This window comes from Stigmatopora nigra, chromosome 20, assembly GCF_051989575.1.
Source record: "Stigmatopora nigra isolate UIUO_SnigA chromosome 20, RoL_Snig_1.1, whole genome shotgun sequence".
Classification (NCBI taxonomy): Eukaryota; Metazoa; Chordata; class Actinopteri; order Syngnathiformes; family Syngnathidae; genus Stigmatopora; species Stigmatopora nigra.
The window spans coordinates 1,747,441-1,766,637 of NC_135527.1; the positions used below are offsets into that span (position 1 = coordinate 1,747,441).

Here is a 19,197-nt window from a genome sequence, read left to right on the forward strand (position 1 = left end):
ACTCTGTTAAAAACGTTTACTCAAATGACCTTGCTCCTACTGGGAAACTTTGAGGTATTTTCATCCCAAGCACATGCGCATTGGACGAAAATACCGTATTGAACTCAAGCGAAGCGCACACGCAAAAAAAAAATAAAACACAAATACAAACTTTGATATGGACGTAAGAGCCGCATGAAACCGGGCAAAGAGCCGCATGCGGCTCGCGAGCCGCGGGTTGGCCACCCCTGATCCATTACATCTCTCTTCGTCACAGTGACACCCGGTGGACATAAAAATCCTGCAGGCAACACAGTTGATCAACTCAGCTGACATTGACTTGATGGCCTATTGTATCCAATACTATACTATACCATCATTTACATGATTGCATTCACTTTTTATTGTTCTCTGTGTCATCTAATTAAAATTACCTTTGATATTTCAGATAGAGCTGAAGTGAAAGTCTGTTATAATGTCAAAACCTAATTGAAAGTGCTGTGAATTACAGTTGTTTAAAGAATTGTATTCAAAAAATGAATATCTCCAGTGTTTTGTAAATTTTGTCTGCTAACAATCGTAATATGAATGGTTGTCCTTCTCCTTGGGACTGCAATTGGCTGACCACTAATTTAGGGTGCCCCCCACCCGCTGTCCCGTCGTCGGCTTGGATAGAATCTTGCACCCTTCGCGACCACTCTAAGGAAAAGCGGTATGGGAAATGGATGCGCTGCTTGGATAAAAGTTTAAAAGTAACTTTCAATGCCTTACCTTTTATTTGCGCTTATTCCCTCAGAGGAAATGACGTTGTTCGCGCATGCGCGTTAGTGATCGGTCGCAATCCGACACCCGCTACAATCGGGGATTGAAAGCCTTTAACTTGCTTTTCTTTCCTCAAATAAAAAAAGAGCCACTATGATCTCACCCTGGCCTCTTCAAGGTGTTGGAAATTTTAACGCACGCCAATAATCCGTCGTTTGGTTGGACGTTGAAACTGTGCGACTTGTTTAGCTTAGCCTAGCCTAGGTTAGCTGCTAATAAAGAGAATAAACATCAACGCATCGCCTAAAAAGCAATAATTAAACCTGAAAATGTCAGGTGAGTTGACTTTTGACTTGCCTCGAAATTATATAACGATGTTTACAGATATAGGGTGATTTCAGACTTGTGCTATTTATTGATGTTTTTTTAATTATTATTTTGCTTTAACTGGTTTAAATTTCCTCATTTTCAATTGTGCTGAAAAAATGCTATCTGTGTGGACGTGCTGCAATAAACAGCCTGGCCAGCGGCTTCTAATAACAAATTATTTAAGTGGACAGAAGTTTCAAAGTTGATCCAAGTCATTTGACTGATTAAAAAAATAATAATCATGCAAACAAAAAAAGAGGAAACTAAAACAGACCAGACTGGGCTCTTCCCGGGAATTAAAAAAAAAAAAACGGCAGTGGCTCCGTAGCCGGTAAACGGTCAAATAGTCAGTCCCAGGGGGTACTGAGCCGGTAACCAGCCAAATAGCCTATATGGCCCCATATGGCTATTTAGCCGGTGTGGCAGTATATCTTATTTATTTATATAGTAAACCGTTACCTTCCTTTCATATTTTCACAACTTTTATAAAATAACAGTACACCATCTCAGCATTATGTTGATATTGCTCAGATTTGTCTTTGAGTCATCAAAACAGGGATACTACTTTAATGTAGACTATAAGCAAAGTCAATCCATTATGAGAATTAAAATTTGGCAATATTTATTCCATCTCTAAAGCAATACTTACAAGAATTATTGTTTATTTTATAAGTGGCAACAACACATCAAATTTCAATAAGATGCGTTGAATGGTTTAGAAAATCCTGTATGTACTCCTTCACTCAATGTTAAATAATAGTCATTAAATCCCTATTCACCTATTGTTAAAATCTATCAATTGCATGCTAATTGGGTGAACATTTTTAACTGTCCATCCGATCTTCATCAAATTTGGTGGGAAGTTTACCACTTATAAAGTAAATAACAATTTCAATAACAATTGAAAAAAACTCCTTAAGTCTATTTGTCTGTACTTTTTGGGACCTATAGCGTCTGCCAGAGGGCAGCAGCAGAGATAGTATTAGGCATATCTGCAAAGAAGAGGCTCAAAAAAAGATTTGGAAAATTTTTAAGGGCCCGTGAGGTTACTTTACTGACCAATAGTCCTATTCTTAGTGAAATACATTTAACCCACTTAAAAACTTTTAAACCCCTTTGGCTGTTGATGAGAATACTACCGTAGGGCTATGTTGACAACATCACAAATGTATGGCATCCTCTTCTGTTAAGCTTTGTTACTGTAGCAACCAGCATATTAGTCCTCTCTTTCCAGCCTAACGACTGCCAATATAAGTATAAAACTAAATTCCCAGTCTGACATAAAGAACCTCCAGTTACAATAATAGACAGTTTAATAAACTATATAATGTATCTTGGGGTCTTTGTAGGTTTCAGAAAATATGGTCCTGATGGGCAGGTGTCAGAGTTTCCTGGTGCCAACGAGGACGCTGAGCCCCCTCAAATCGAAGAGGAGGAGCCAGAGTTCCCCCAAGACAGAAAGAGAGAAGAGCAATTTCAAATAAAAAAGGAGGAAGAAGATGTCTTCTGGTCATCTGATGCGTCCTTGAAGAGGGAAGATGATCTTGGTGTGGCCAGCATAGGGGCGGAGCCTACAAACATTTTAACATGGTCCCAAATTAAAGAGCAAAATAGAGAAGAGCAACTTTTAATAAAAAAGGAGGAGCAGCAAGATGTCACTTGGTCAACTGCTGAGCCTTTCAAGACTAAAGTTGATCTAAGCGTAGCTGGCAGAGGGGCACAGCCTCTGCACGGCAGCGACTCAACAAAAGGATGGGAAGAAGAAACTTTTATTGCTTCTCCATCAGATAGTGACAACTTGCTTTATGATAATGATGACGATGAAGTTCTTGAGAAAAATCCCAGTGCCGGCAAACTCTGCAAATGTTCTCAGTGTGGGAAAACCTTTGGTAAAATGTTTACTTTGAAAAGACATATGGCAACCCACATAGGGCAGAGACCGTTTTTGTGCTCAGTTTGTGGTAAAACATTCACACAGAAAGCAAACTTAAAAAGCCACACAAGAACCCATGCTGATGGAAAATCATTTTCCTGCTCAATTTGTGGTCACTCTTTCTTTCGAAAGCAGGACTTAATCATTCACACAAGGACTCACACTGGAGAAAAAATGTTTTCGTGCTCGATTTGTGGTAAATCGTTCTCTCTCAAGCACAAGTTAAAACGCCACACAAGAACTCACACTGGTGAAAAACCATTTTCATGCTCAGTTTGTGATCAAGCATTTTCTCAACAGCAACACTTAAAAAGGCACACAAGAACACACACGGGTGAAAAGCCATTTTTGTGCTCAGTTTGTGGCCAAGCCTTTTCTCAACAGCAAGACTTAAAAACCCACACAATAACCCATACTGGTGAAAAACATTTTTCGTGCTCAGTTTGTGGTCAGACATTCACACGGAAGAAAAGCTTAATTAGTCACACAAGAACCCACACTGGCGAAAAAACATTTTCGTGCTCTGTTTGTGGTCAAGCCTTTTCTCGAAAGGAACATTTACAAAGGCACACGAGAACCCACACTGGTGAAAAACCATTTTCCTGCTCATTCTGTGGTCAAGCCTTTTCTCAAAAGCAAAATTTAAAAAAGCACTTGAGAATCCACAAAGGGGAGAACTACTTTTCCTTGCGCAGTTAACAACTTCACCAGAACTGACTTTGGGTTAATTTTGTAGTACTATTACACTTTTATATATATCCAAACGGATGTGATTGGCATGTAACTAAACTGACCTGGTAATTGATATGTAACGGCCACATTTTAGTTTCACTGTATTCTTTTTGTATTTTAATGTTAGTTTCACAATACCTCCTATAGTGGGCACAGTGGCGCTTGAGCGAGTACGTTTGCTAAGTGGGAGGATAAGTGCAGCAGTAGAAGCGCTCTCGGTAAGAAAAAGGCAGCAAGAGGTCCTCAGCAAATAAGTTGTTTTGTCAATATTTGTGTATTTCTTTTATTTCATAAATTGTATATTTTTTTAAAGCTAATTTTAGTTTTTGTGTGTTATTAGATATTTAGGGGATAGTTGTAAATCTGCCAATATGGATTCAATAAATTCATCAATTTGAGAAAGACACTGTACTCACAAGTAAGTACTCAATATTGCAGAAATGTATACCAAAACATGACTTTGAGTCACATATTAAGGCCTGTTTTGGAAATTGTTTAAAAAGTCTCCTGTGTTAGAGACAGTGGAGCATTTTTTCTTTTTCCAGTACGATTTATTTATTTCAAATGTCCATTTTCTGTACTCGTGTGACAGTTGTTTTTCCCAATTGTTTAAACAGAAAATCCAAAAGGACCCACACATTTAAAAGACATAGAATAAAACTACATTCCATTTGAAAATATCACAAGCCCATTTCACACACAGACTCAATTCCCATATCCTAATCCTCCTTTCTCATAAATCAAAACCTAGTAAATAAACTTCAAATGTTTTCACTGAGTCCTGTGGTGTTGAAGACGACGATTGTTTTTGCATCAATTTATGTTATCCTCATCTGAAACTTTAGAAAATGACCCCAGAAAAACTGTCCAGTAAAAAAAAACTTCTACATAAACTAAAATTACATTGCTTATATGATTATTTATGATCATCCTTTTCTTACATTCAATGTGAATGAGGCAGAGGGTACAGAAAATGAATGAATGAATTTGACATGACTTTAGGCTTTGTCATGGAGAAACATTGAAGCAGATAGGTAAAGAATGTATAAAAATCAAATTCCATCAGAAAAGCAACAGACGTAAAATACTCAGAGGGTTGGATTGATTCACACGCAGTACTACTGAAGGTCCAGGTGTGTAATGCACGGCCTGCCACTGCATTTTAAGCACCACTTTCTGACCAACTGAGCTAACCGGCCATTTGCAAATTGGTCATGATGTTTGTTGGATCCCCGTAAATGCAACATGTCAGCTCGCTAACTGTTATGTTACGGCAAAAGAAATTATACTAGGCAATAACAAATGACTATGGAGAGGTCATGGCCCAAATGGAGGACAAACCCATGACCTTGGCATCATTAGCACCTCACTCTGACCAACTGAGCTAACCAGCCATGTGCAAAGTGGCCATGATTTTTTTGTGAGACCCGCAAATGCAAATGTCAGCTAGCTAAAATGTTATGTTACGGCAAAAAAAAATCATTTTGGGGAATCTTAGCTTACTCTAGAGCAAGGTTGTCAATTAACATCAAGGCCATTTCATGTGGGCCGGACCATTTTCGATCTAATATATAGATTTTTTTTAATTTTTCTAAATTGGATTAAAAGAACTGGATCAAAAGCCCAAATAGTCAGTTTTTTTATAGATCTAAAGCAATGTGTATTTGAGGTTTTTTTTTCTTAATATTGGAAAATGTCTTTTAATCATGTTTTTTATTTCAAATGGAAACAAAATATTTTTTAAAATTGGAAAACGGAAAATATTTGTATATTTAAACCAAAAACAAAAGAAAAAAATTGGATTAAAAAATTGCTCTGATTGATTTTAAAAAGGGGAAAATCAGGGTTCTATAATCATTTGAATTTGATCGTAAAACAGAAAGTAGGTGTTAGGTTCATCAATAATTATACCTTAATATAATTATAAAACACTGAAAGCAGACATCTGGTTTAATTATAGATATTTAATTAAATTGCTATTTCTGATGATTAGCTTGATCAAGCGAGAACATTCTGACCTCGTCTCCGCCGCCAAATGGTTTTACCGTACGGTCATTTCTCGTACAGCTTTAAGGCCTTAAATCAAAACAATTACAAGGTTATTGATTAATAATTAGACAAAACAATTCCAAAGAAGAAGCGTAAAGGGTGTCACAATGTAAGAACAATATGCGAGTATTCCCGGAGCTGATTGATAGCCATCTGCTGGAATCAAGAGTCCTTCACGGCTCTTCATTACAAACCCAGATCAACAGTCCTCGGAGCCCGGGACTGGGTGAGATGTAAGGTCAATAGTCCTCGGAATAGGCCAAAATGATTAAACGTCCTCAGAGCCAGCTGCAGGGGGAAGTATCCTCCGGTAACAGTGTTTGTCTCCGTTGCAAGCACTTATTAATATATACATATGATTTATGCTCACATTTATAATAGTATCCCAGAATAACCCTAACATTCCCCAGTTTTTATTATATGTTTGCTACAAATTATTTTAAGGCAAATACAAAAGGGAATGTCAGTTGATTGCCTCAATTTTACCCGCACACTCCTTACTCGGATGGCTGGTCTAAAAAAAAAAAAAAGAACAATCACTTTCGCCCAATTCGTCCTCGAAATTACCAGACTCCTGGACTTCACTGCTCTCCCGGTACGTTCATAAGCAGAGGATTTAATTCGTGTAATTTAGAATTTGTAGGGGCAATTGCAGTAGCAAGGCTTAGCAAGGAGCACAAACGGGGGATAAGACAACACCCACAAAATGTCAAGGTAGTAGCAAAAATGGCTACAGAAAACAACAGATATGGCCAAATCCTTATATTTTCCAAAGGTCTTATCCCACCAGTCTGTCCAAGCGGATAACTCTACTCCAGAATGCTTTTTCATATTGCGGTTTAGGGTCAGTAGGCCACTAATGACCCTGGCGAGGGACTCACCGGGTGACGTGTTGTTCGGTATGAAGGTGCAACATTGTTCTCCAAACATTGCACACACGCCCCTTTGCTCTGCAAGGAGCATCTCCACCGCTATGTGATCCTGGAACGCAACAGACTGGTAGCTGCGAGTTGCTTCTTTATGGCCACAAATCCCTGTTCAGTATAATTTCCAAGTGTTTGAACATTGTAATGCAGGTAATTTATCCTATCCACATTTTTGTTTGGGGACTCCCATCCTGCTGCGATCTGATTAGCCAGCTTATACTCATTGGGATGCCAATCGCATCAATGTATGTTGGATCTCCCTCCCTCCATGCCGCTCGACGCCATCGGCAGGGACCCTCCACCACACTGGATTTCTGAGCAGCCAATTGTATCTCCTCCACTGTAAATCGAAAAACAGACCCTGGAGCAGTGAGACCAAAAGCACATAATCCTGCCCCGTTTCAGCAGGAGTCGTATAATCTATCTCCACCACACCACCACCGTAGGTCAGGACATGGTATCAGGGGTGCAGTTTGTTTTAGAACGCCGGCGACCATGTCAAGACGAGTTCCCTATAGTTTTATGGTATTGCTTGCTGAGCAATAATCTTTCCAATCAATATTGGAGTGGTTTCCGCATTTTATTAAGTCAGAAAGCTAATCTTACCCGTCCCCTCAACGTTTCAACTGAGACCACCCTTTTACAGTGTAAAAGCAGCTCCACATAATGCTAGTGCCTCCTCTTTACACTGCAGTTTTGATTTATGGCACTAGCTGCATTTTCCATTAACAGCACCCAATTATCCCCCGTTTGGGAAATCCCTTTGCAGAAATAAATGCCACAAGTTAATCTGTCAGTCCAAGCTTTCCAATCTTGACCAGTTTCTGCAACAAGGCTTTACCAATCTCTGTTTTGGGCTGTTATGTACCACACATTCCCCACCGTAGGCTGATCCCTTGTATGGGAACAGGAATGTTGCCGAGTCCAAATACATTTTCCCAAGAAAGGAAGATAACTGCAGTCTTATTGTATGGAAGGCAAAACATTGTTTTGTGCTCAATCGGATGGGGGGACATCTCGAATGCATGTCTGGAAATTTGATTTAGTAGGTAATGTTAATCAAATGTAAATGTAATTGTTGCTCTTTTTACCCTCCCGTAAGAAGGTGTATCCCAAATTTAAACGCCTCCGCCTTTCTCTCCAACTGGGGAAAACAGCCCTACTGTGGAGAGGAATAGAATCACAATCATTAATCCCATTGCTGCAAGGTCAATAATTGTTTTTAACATGACTTTTTGTTTTCCTCTTAAAACGTTTCAATTGAGACAACCTTCCTACTGTGGGAAATGTGAACCCAGGTTCCGCTCTCAGCCATTTTGATAGCTGTTGGTGTGGTTAGTGATAGATCTGAAAATACAACTTCAGGAGCATGCTCGAACCACTCACAATCTGTCGTCCTCGCAGTTCTCTCTGAATGAACATTGGGTCAGTCTTTATATAGCAAAACAGGGTATGGTTTCTATGACAACGACCGAACTTTGGGCAAAGTCTGATTAATCAGTGGCAAGTCTCCATGGCAACGACTTTTTTCATGCTGCGTATCTGCACCCAGTCTCCAGGAATCACCGTCGCTTTGTCCGTTTCCTGTTAAGAAGCAAAATGTCCTTCTGGTAGCTTAATTTTGGTGTGTTTTTCTAAAGATTTTCTCATGTAGTCTGCTAGATTTGCCTCATCATCCAATTCCCATTGTGTAGTGAATAATGACAATTGTTAGGTCTACCAAACAGGACAGGGTTAATCCATTTGAAGTTGTGATGTTAATATATAATTTTACTAAATCAATACACTTTGTCCACGGCCTTTTTGTTTCCTCCATGCATTTTTTCATTCTATTTTTTATATTTCCATTAATTCGCAACGAAATATGGAACCTAGTGCCAATTCCTTTAATTATTCTATTAACAAAATGGGTGCCATTATAACTACAGATGGTTTCTGGAATTCCGTATCGTGGAATGATATCTTACTTAATTCAATAAAATCCATATGTATCTTTTGAAATGCATATGTAGCTTTTGGGAATTGCCCAATTTTGGCCGCACAGCCCCATGGGGGTTATGGCAAGCACAAGTCAAACATGCTCTGCTAAAAAAAAAAAAAAAAGCCGAAAGATTAAAACCATAAGTTTTGTAGTGCGGTTGTAGCAATGCTACCATCCCCCTGTCGAGACATAGGACTTACCATGACTCAAGCTAGGCAAGGTGAGGTTCCAATTTGTTTTTGTACCAATCTGTCACGCCATCCCCAAGGCCTATTGGCGATTTCAGAAATAAATTCCAAATTCCCAAATTTTTTTCCACCTTGATATTTTATTGATAGACTATATCTCGCAGGCGTGCCAATCAAAAAACACAAAAAGACAGACCATTATCCACGCTCACACTCATAATAGACCCGTACCATCCTGGACACGGCCTATTCCAGTTGCTTCCATCTGGCAGACGCTACAGGTCCTACAAAGCACGGACAAACAGGCTCAAGGACAGCTTTTTCCCAACAGCCATCAGGACTCTGAACCGACAGCAACTCGAGACGTGACGACAACACAAATCCCTTCTATGAAATTAAGTCGCAGTGAAGTAACAGGAAGGTCGTTTGGCGTGGATCTGCCTTCTACAGGCTGACTGAGGAAGGGTAAGTAAGAAGACAATGAGAGGTAAGTGATCCATCTTATTCTTGTTGGCATCGGTGAGGCAACTTGCGGTCGCCAGATTGATGGCGCTCAAGGAGGCGGAAAGCTAACAAGTATGAATATGTCATTAATGGGTCTTGCCTGGGAAGACGAACTTGTGGAGAAGCACTATCCAATTTCGTCATACGCTTTGCTCGGTATGATGACTACTGGGCTTTTTGTCAAGTCAATGATGACGACAATGCCTATGTCTGATTTTCATTTTCAATAGGAGGAATTTAGAGTGTTCAACCTAAATTCATCCTTAATTTCGTTTTGTGGGAGTAAACTGGAGAACCTGGAGAAAACCCACGAATTCTTGAGGACGCCAGGAATACTCCACACTCTGGAAGGTTTGGATCCACCCCGCATTAATTCGTAGGACGTAGATCTTTGAACCACAAGGTTGATGCGCAAACCACCAGTTCTTTAATTTGGGTCGTTTACCCATACATCAGTGGCCCGTAAATTTTCATCACAGGTGTAAACCACCATCCCCAGTCGGGCTTCTTGGTAACCCCACCCCCTTTTGCTGCCCTATCAGCAATATTCATTCCAGAAGGAACCAAGTAATTAATGCATTTGTTTCGCGTGCCACACATCTACAAATAGAAATTTGTTTTGGAAGTTAAAGTGCCGCCGTTCATCGCCCCAGTCAGTCAGCATGAGCGACTGTCATGCGAGTGGCTGTGATTAACTATCTGTTTGCCAATAATGCAATAACGGAAAAGTTGTGACTCATTGAAACACACGCACCCCCACTCAAGTATTTTAACCGTTTGTAAAAAAAATTCACCTCCAAGATTTGCATTAAGTTATCCCCTATTTAATGCTACCAGTTTAGCTGTTTGTTAATTGAGGTGGCAATTGTTTCACCTCTAAAATTTGTTTTAATCATCGTCAATATACCACGCATTATGTTCGAATTTTGCCCATCCCATTTTATTCCCAGACAACCCATCTACCTAAAGCGTTACTCAAAGTTTGCTATTTTATCATTGAGAGATGCTATTTTTGAACATAGACATAATCTCATTTGTTTCATACCATGAAAGGCCCCACCAGATTTTGGGCATTCCGTGCCAAATAGATTTTGGAATTTGGACAATTGCTCCATTCCCTCTTATCACTTGACTTGGTTGTATCAATAATAATAATATCCTTATAGTCATCAATATGACCTATGCCAAAGCATATTTCCTCCGCTCAGGACAAACAGGGAACCTAAATGTTCTTCTATGCACTTAAAAAACCATGTTCCCTCAGTCCGAGGGAAATTATGCCTATCCTAAATCAATTATTTTACCTACCCCAGCCAGGTACCATTTACCTAATAATTTGGACGAAGGCCATGAGTTTTCTCATGCCATTTCAGCATTGTCAATGTCATTTCTGATATCACTAAATAACTCTCAATACCTAAGATATAATTTGCAAATCACCTCATATGATGTGTACTTATGAGAAGAGCTACCTATAGCTCTCTGTTACCACAATAAAAATCTACAATAATTAAATTAGAGAACTCCACCTTCTATCCGGCATCTCCTAATTACAATTTTCAATGTTTAATAATGAAACCACAAATTGTCACCAATATGCCATAATATTGTAAAATATCCCATCCTTTTCTCTTTCTTTAACCCCACACCTGGTACCGAACCAACCTCCTACGTTAAAGTATTTTAAACAATCCAACCATTCAAAAACAGTATTAATTGTAGGGTAAGACAAAGTCTCTTTGCAATGTCTTGTTCCTATTGTATTAGTTTTTGTAAGTATAACAGCATCGTAGTCATCCTTATGGCTGACATGTCAGCATGAACACCCAACTGTCTGACAGAATAATCATTCTTAGTCTTGTGATTGGGTTGACATGTCAGCCCAAATACTCAACTGTCCGACACTGATCAATTAATTTTTGCCCTGCAAATGACTGAAACGTATCTGTCTAAAGTCCTAGCGACAACTGTAAGTTTTGTTTGTATTTAAGACACATTCACTGGTCATTCGACTGGAGTTGCAAGAACATCGCGCTGAACAGGACTCCATTATTAGAGCTCTCACTCTCCACTTTGCAATTTGGTAATAAACCATTTTCCTACTAAATTTATCTCACTGTTTCTTAAACTGCTCCTAAAGTTGTATTTCAGATCTATCATTAATATTTATATCCTCCAAAAGCTAGTTTTCTTTAATTAAGAGCCCTTCGAAATCCACAAACTGCTCAAAAATGCCTTTTTCTGCTCTATTCCCAAATCCAAAGCTATTACCAAATCAATCTTTACCAAAACATATTTTCTATCCCCTTAAAATAAATTTCTGTATTCTAAAACCTGAAACAATGAAATGCGAAAGCATTCGCATAACCCTGCATTCCTTGCAGACCAAGGTGTCCCCTCAGCGACTAACGGTGACCTCCATTCTTGCTGCGAAAGCAGCATTCTTATCTTCTTTTTGCAAACCAGCGAGTCAGTTGAAACGTCGCCTCTTTTTTCCTGTGCCAAATTATAACGCCTTTTGGAGAAGACAACCATCAATATGATGAATACGGACCGTAATAGCGCCGGCTTAGCTACGGAAACAGCCCGACGTTATTTCCAGTGCGCATTGACTGCTGGGATATAGTTTTGTCAATACACCCGGGATGACGGCGAACACACTAAAAACCCGTTTTTAAAACGGCAACGGAGGCAAAACTGAGTTTGGTTGTACATACTTTATTTATTTTTACAATGTACTCACTTTATCACCGTCAAAACCATCAAAGTCTTCATTTTTGGTGTCTAAATTAAACAATTGCCCAAATGAGACCAGAACACCAGGTCCCCCCTCCCGTCATTCTCATAGTCCGTGTCATTGCCAAGAGGCTCCCTGGAAATGATGCCGGCCGGCTTTGGCAAAAGCTCGAACAACCGTGGCTTTATTAGGCGTGTCTTTAACTGTGAAGACATACCTTCCATATTATTTATAGTTTATTTACTATGTAATTTCTTAATTTGGGCTCTTCTATTTCAGATAGAATTGTGAGGTCAACGACACTCAATTTTCTTATACAGTAAAACCTCGACATCCAAGTTTTCCAACATACGAGAAATTTGTAATACAAGGAACATACTGAGCAAATATTTTGCCTTGAGATACGAGACAAATTTGAGATGAGAATTACAGATTGTTCCAGATTGTGAGTCGTTGGTAAATTAGAACATAAAGATAATTTTACGTTGTAACATCCCGTTTTAGTTTTATTTTAGGATGGAAATGGGATTAATTTGCATTTTGTTCATTTCTATGGGAAGAATAGATTTGTGATACGAGTAAATTGACATACTAGCTTGATCCCGCAGTAAGGTCGTATCTTAAGGTATTACTGTATTTGAATACTGTGGATCGATATTACACATTAAGTGTTAACAAGATTTTCAGGATCGAAAATGCAATTATACTTCAATTACAATGATCTTTCATACCGAAACTGATAAAGCCAATAAAGCCGTGATTGGCCACTGCTTATCACACCACATTTGCATCTTTTAAGTCCATTCTTACGACTGAATCTTTGGCAAGAAGCTGAGCAGGAAAAGGATTTCTGACCAATGAGGGTAATTGTGTTTCGCCAGTATGGGTTCTTGTGTGGGTTTTTAAGTTGGCCTTCTGTGTGAATGTTTGACCACATACTGAGCAGGAAAATGTTTTTTTGCCAGTGTGTGTTCTCATGTGGTATTTTAAGGTCTCCTTGTGTTTGAACGCTTGACCGCAAACTGAACACGAAAATGGTTTTTCACCAGTGTGGGTTCTTGTGTGTATTTTTAATTTTTCCTTCCGTGTAAATGTCTGACCACAAACTGAGCATGAAAATGGCTTTTCACCTGTGTGTATTCTTGCATGACTAATTACGCTGTTCTTCCGTGTGAATCTTTGACCACAAACTGAACACGAAAATGGCTTTTCACCAGTGTGGGATCTTGTGTGTTTGTTTAAGTTTCCCTTGTGTGTGAATATTTGACCACAAACTGAGCAGGAAAATGTTTTTTTGCCAGTGTGGGTTCTTATGTGGGAGTTGAAGTTTTCCTTGTTTGTGAATCCTTGACCACAAACTGAACACAAAAAGGGTTTTTCACCCGTGTGTGTTCTTGCATGATCAATTAAGCGGCCCTTGCGTGTGAATCTTTGACCACAAACTGAACACATGAATGGCTTTTCACCGGTGTGTGTTCTAGTGTGCCTCTTTAAGTTTTGCTGTTGAGAAAAGGCTTGGCCACAAATTGAGCAGGAAAATAGTTTTTCACCAGAGTGTTTTTTTGCGTGTGTTTTTAAGCTTTCCTTGTGAGGGAATGTTTGACCACAAACTAAGCATGAAAATGTTTTTTCACCTGTGTGGATTCTTTCGTGTCTTTGTAAATCTTGCTTTTGAGAAAAGACTTTACCGCAAACTGAACACGAAAATGGTCCTTCGCACGTGTGGATTTTTGTGTGCATTTTAAATTTCCCCTTGTGTGTAAATGTTTTACCATAAACTGTACATGGTAAGGGTTTGTCCCCAGTGTGGCTCCTCGTATGTTCTTTCAAATTAGACATCTTCCCAAAAGTTTTCCCACACTGAAAGCATTTACAGACTTTGTCACCATTGGGATTTTTCTCAACATCATCGTCAAAATGCCATTCGTTGCCATCTGATAAAGGAGCAATTAAAATTTCTGCTCGCCATCCTTCTTTTGCGCTACCGCTCAAAGGCTCCGCCCCTCTGTTGGCCGCGCCCAGATCATCTTCACTCTTGAAAGGCTCACCAGTTGACCATTTGACACATTCCTCGTATTTGATTGGAGGTTGTTCTCTCTTGCACTGTTGGGGGAACTCTGGCTCCACCCCTACGTTGACCACGCCCGGATCATCTTGCCTCGTCAAGGCCTCACCAGGTGACCAGGTGACATAATCTTCCTCATTTTTGATTGGAAGATGCTCATCTATCATTGTTTGTTGAGAGAACTCTGGCTCCTCCTCTTTAATTTGGGGCCATGATGAGGTATTTGCAGGCTCTGCCCCTCTGCTGGCCCCACCCAGATCATCTTGCCTCGTCAAGGCCTGACCAGGTGACCAGGTGACATCATATTCCTCCTTTTGGATGGGAAGTTGCTCTTCTCTCATTTGATGTCGAGGGAACTCTGGCTCCTCTTCTTTGATTTTGAGGAGCTCTTTAAGGCCAACAAACTCTTGCTCGTCATGACTAAGATTTTCCCTGAAACCTGCAAAGACAAGATAATATGTAGTCAAAAATGGGAAATATGTTTTTTTTAACTTTCATAAGTTTATTATCACAGCATGGTTGACTATTTCGCAACAATATACGTGGCAGAGCCTTTTAATTGAAAAAAATATCTTGTTTAAGATTTTAATTCGGATACAACGCTTTCACCAAAGGGGAGGAATTAACCAAATATTTCTTTTTATAGTTTTTCATAGAGAAAAATATATCAAAATTGAAAAAGGAAAAATGGTTTAAATCAGTTGTTTTTACATTGTTATTTTTTCTTATATTTTTTATTAAAACAAAACAACTCAATATTGGATTTTTTAATTAAAACCTTTTTTTCCAAAAAAAAATAGTGGGTAAAAGAGTACATATTCAATTTATTTATAATCACCACGGAGCGGCAGCAGGCCAGATTTGGCCCTCGGACCGCAACTTTGACATCTTGTTGAACGCTGCTGTTGTCGTTTAGTGCATCTACATCTTCATTTTTTGCATTTTAAATTTACAGCGTGTAAGTAAGTGTTGTTACTCAAACATGTAGCCAAAAATGGAGGGCGAGTAGCGGGAATGACTCTTGAACGCCTCTTAAAGAAAAAATACATTGTGATTAGATACAATAAAGGGAAAACTACTGTTTTCTGCCATTGTTACAGGATAAACACGCAGACACTCACTTTTTGTCCTGGATTGGTCACATTAAAATAGAAATTGTATTTATTACGTCTTTCTTCGAACGGCGGTATTGCGAATTCGTGAAAAAGTATTGATCCTATAATTTTACATCAATAACATACCTTTACGGCTTAAATGTATTTTCCCTTAACGTTAAGGGAATTAATGGAAATAAAAAGTCAACCCACCTTCTAGTCTATTTCCAATGAGGTCAAAAAGTTCCTCCTGGAACTTTGCCCGTTGTGTTCCTGAAGGCATTTCCACGCGTGGATTCTGATGATGTCGGCGCCTATGTTGATAGCTGCAGGCTAAAATAAGCAAAGTTAAAGGAGGGCGCAAAGCTTTAACGGGCTCTTTGACGGCTTGGTCTTATTTCTTTGATAGATGCTAGCTAAGATACGATATGATAAAGTATAAACACGCTCTTCGATGACTTTTTCCTAGGCTAAGCTAAATCAGCCTGGAAAGCTCCGACAAGTTCTTCAGTCACTTGTTTCTTTTATAGGTGCTAGCTAAACTAAGCTAAAACATAAACAAGCATTCGACGACTTGTTCCTTTTATAGCCCCCTGGCTTGGCAAAAGTAGTACGCAAAGGTTCAACGAGTTCTTAGACGACCCGTACTTGTTCCTTTGGTAGCTGCTAGCTCAGCTAAAAAAAAAAAGGGGGTGGGGGGGGTGGGGGGCTTGCTGATAAGGGATGGGACGATAGACACTAGTGAGTGAGTCATAAGCGTGCTGAAAGTTCAAGAGAAAAAACCCGTATTGTGGCGTGTATAGCTATAAGAAAGAATCACGTGACCGGTACAGGAAATGTATCGTTTGGCCAAAGTGTTTAGTATAAAAAAATAAACGGCATCAAGTGACGTGGGTCTTTATGTTGGGCTTTTGCGTAATTATGACATATATATCAAAGAATTAACTCGTTCTAAGACGTTTTCCCCAGTGTGGAATCATTTTGGTCGTGTGACGCAAAACGAAATCACTTTTATTTCATATGATTTAACAGTTAACAAAAATGTGAACATAAGTTAAAAATTGTAACTCAAATTAGATCTATTTTAAACATCAACTCCGTTTGGATAAGTTAACAATTGCAACTCAAATTTGATCTATTTTACATATCAACTCCGTTAGGAATTAAAAAAAACAAGGATTTACTTCACCTGCAATGACTTCATGAAAATAAAAAAATGACAGTGACAGATTTAAAATTACTTTACAACTATTTTGCTGTTTTCAAAAATAAATCAACACTGTGTTAATAATAATTGAGGAATCAAAACATTAGTAGAGAGAACCTTACTAGGTTATTTCTTTTCAAGAAATTCTTATTATTGACACGCTGTGTCATCACTGTAATGAAACCGCGTTGGTCACTCATTAGTGACCCCGGCAGTAGCCATCAAAAATAGTTGTAAAGTAATTTTAAATCTGTCACTGTCATTTTTTTATTTTTTGTATGTTTGCAGTCAAGAAGGAGAGACCAAGTATGACCAGTGAGTGGACAACCTCCAAGAGGCAAATTGTCCAGTGATTAACTGAGTGTATCACCCTCCAGAGAGAGAGAGAGAGTTTTTATAATGCTTAGGTTGAGCACTTAGATTTATAAATTTTGTTGAAATCCCGAGCAGGCTTTTCTTATTTGTTTTAACAAATTCAATTATGTTTATTTGGGCCAAATGTGCGTATGGCTTTTAAGGAGTGGAGTTGGATATTGCCTTTTTAGAAAATCCTTCATCATGCTTGTTAAATTTATACTCAGAGTAAACAAGTTGACTTTCTCTAGAGAAAATATTTGAAATATGATTAATGTTAGTGAAATGTTCATTGGTTGTTAGTGATCCATTTCATTTGAATATTACTTTACTGGTTTTAGTTTTTTGAAGGTGATAAAATAATTCATGATGAATATGACATATTTTATTCATTCATTTTACTGTAGCTGTTTCATTTTGATATTACTACTGTAGGATTAAACTCTGGTTCTTAATTAAATTACAATATTAACAAAAGGCTATGTCTGATATTCTTCTTCTGAGGTTGGATTCACACTGATAAGGAAACATGGTGGGGACTTCAAAGGACAGAGAAAACAAGGAGCTGGACAGATGGTCTGGACTTCAAAGGACAAGCAGAGACAGAGGTCTGGATGGTGTGGATTCGAGGAAGGAGTGTGAAGTCCGGATAAGACACCCCTCGCCGCAGTCGTGGACCAGTCCGCATCTCATTGTCAATCAGCGAATGAATATGCATTTTTGTTATACTTTAACTGGGTAAATGAGGGTCTGGGGCCGGGCGATGTCTTTCTCATCCCCCGCTTGGGGCAGCGATACTCAGCGGGCTTATTCTTTGGGAGGGAGACCCGGAGCTCTGTATGGATCAATTTGTCAGGAATAAATCATCTGTGGATTAACTCGCTCAACCCTGGTTTGTCTCCTCCAATGCTGAACACGCTCCATTGTTTGACGGGATAAGACAGAGTTAAGGAATTGGACTAAGGTGCTAAAATTATTAGTCTAACACTCACTAAACAGCAATTCATTAACATTCATCTTTGGTCCGGGCTTACTTTATTATGATGTATTGGTTTTTCGCTTGAACGATTACAGGCCTGTTGCTCTCACGCCTGTGATCATGAAGTGCTTTGAAAAGTTGGTGGCCCGACACATCAGAAAGACAATTCCCCCGTCAGTTGACCCGCACCAGTTTGCTTATAGGGAAAACAGGTCCACTGAGGATGCTATCGCCGTGGCTCTTCACACAGCACTGAGCCACCTGGAGCACCAGGGGAACTATGTGAGGATGCTTTTCATAGACTATAGCTCAGCCTTCAACACCATCAAGCCAGACATCCTGAAGGACAAACTCTACCACCTTGGACTATCCTCTTCAATCTGCTGCTGGATAAAGAACTTCTTGACTGGTCGACCACAAACTGTCAGAATGGGTCCACACCTCTCTTCCTCCATCACACTAAACACAGGCTCACCACAAGGCTGTGTACTGAGTCCTCTCCTGTACTCCCTGTACACATACGACTGCACACCAGCCCACCAGTCAAACTCTATCATCAAATTCGCCGATGACACCACTGTGATCGGACTCATCTTAGGCGGGGATGAGTCAGCTTACAGAGACGAGGTCGACAAACTGTCTTCTTGGTGCTCGGCGAACAATCTTACACTGAATACCGCAAAGACTAAAGAAATAATCTTGGACTTTCGCAAGGGCAGCACAGACCTGGCCCCACTCCTCATTAACGGAGTATGTGTAGACAGGGTCCAATCGTTCAAATTCCTGGGAGTCCATGTCACGGATAGGCTCTCCTGGTCCACAAACACCACAGTGTTAGTGAAGAAGGCCCAGAAACGACTCCACTTCCTCAGGGTACTGAGAAGGGACAAGTTGGACACCAAGCTTCTGGCAACCTTCTACAGAGCCACTGTGGAGAGCATCCTGACTTACGGCATTACAGTGTGGTATACCGGAAGCACGGCAGCAGACAAAAAAGCCATACAGAGAGTGATAAACACTGCCCAGAAGATCGTTGGCTGCTCTCTGCCATCGCTAGAAGACATTGCCAACCCCCGATACCTCAGAAGAGCCGGGTCCATTGTTGGAGACCCATACCACCCTGGACACGGCCTGTTCCAGTTGCTTCCATCTGGCAGACGCTACAGGTCCTACAAAGCACGGACAAACAGGCTCAAGGACAGCTTCTTCCCAACAGCCATCAGGTCTCTGAACCTGCAGCAACACGTGACGTGACGACTACACATATCCCTACTATGAAATTAAGTCAAGTCGAATTGAAGTAACAGGAAGGTCGTTTGGTGCAGATCTACCTTCCAC

General features: G+C 39.7%; 2 protein-coding genes and 2 long non-coding RNA genes across 5 annotated transcripts in view; 2 read left to right on the forward strand and 2 right to left on the reverse strand.

Moving 5' to 3' along the window:
- The window catches only part of LOC144213477 (uncharacterized), a 6,535-nt gene extending 5,504 nt beyond the window's left edge, over window positions 1–1,031 (reverse strand). The window contains exon 1 of the long non-coding RNA XR_013329980.1: window positions 751–1,031. This is a non-coding gene — a long non-coding RNA (uncharacterized LOC144213477). The remainder of the gene's footprint in view (window positions 1–750) is intronic.
- On the forward strand, window positions 789–4,688 carry LOC144213461 (uncharacterized). Its single transcript, XM_077741942.1, has 2 exons — window positions 789–1,077; window positions 2,460–4,688. The coding sequence occupies exons 1-2, from the start codon at window positions 1,071–1,073 to the stop codon at window positions 3,740–3,742; spliced, it is 1,290 nt and encodes a 429-aa protein (XP_077598068.1). The 5' UTR covers window positions 789–1,070; the 3' UTR covers window positions 3,743–4,688.
- Window positions 4,689–12,121: 7,433 nt separating this feature from the next.
- LOC144213447 (uncharacterized) lies at window positions 12,122–16,158 on the reverse strand. Of its 2 annotated transcripts, none has more exons than XM_077741916.1 (2): window positions 15,533–16,158; window positions 12,122–14,664 (listed from the first exon to the last, which is right to left on the reverse strand). In XM_077741916.1, exons 1-2 carry the CDS (start codon window positions 15,600–15,602, stop codon window positions 12,935–12,937), a joined length of 1,800 nt encoding a protein of 599 aa, XP_077598042.1. In that variant the 5' UTR covers window positions 15,603–16,158; the 3' UTR covers window positions 12,122–12,934. The 2 variants fall into 2 exon arrangements, with proteins under 2 accessions (XP_077598042.1, XP_077598043.1); XM_077741917.1 differs by having other exon boundaries at window positions 12,122–14,657; window positions 15,533–16,157.
- LOC144213475 (uncharacterized) lies at window positions 16,052–17,767 on the forward strand. The gene is made up of 2 exons (XR_013329978.1): window positions 16,052–16,841; window positions 17,385–17,767. It is a non-coding gene; the product is annotated as an uncharacterized LOC144213475 (long non-coding RNA).
- Window positions 17,768–19,197: the final 1,430 nt, after the last annotated feature.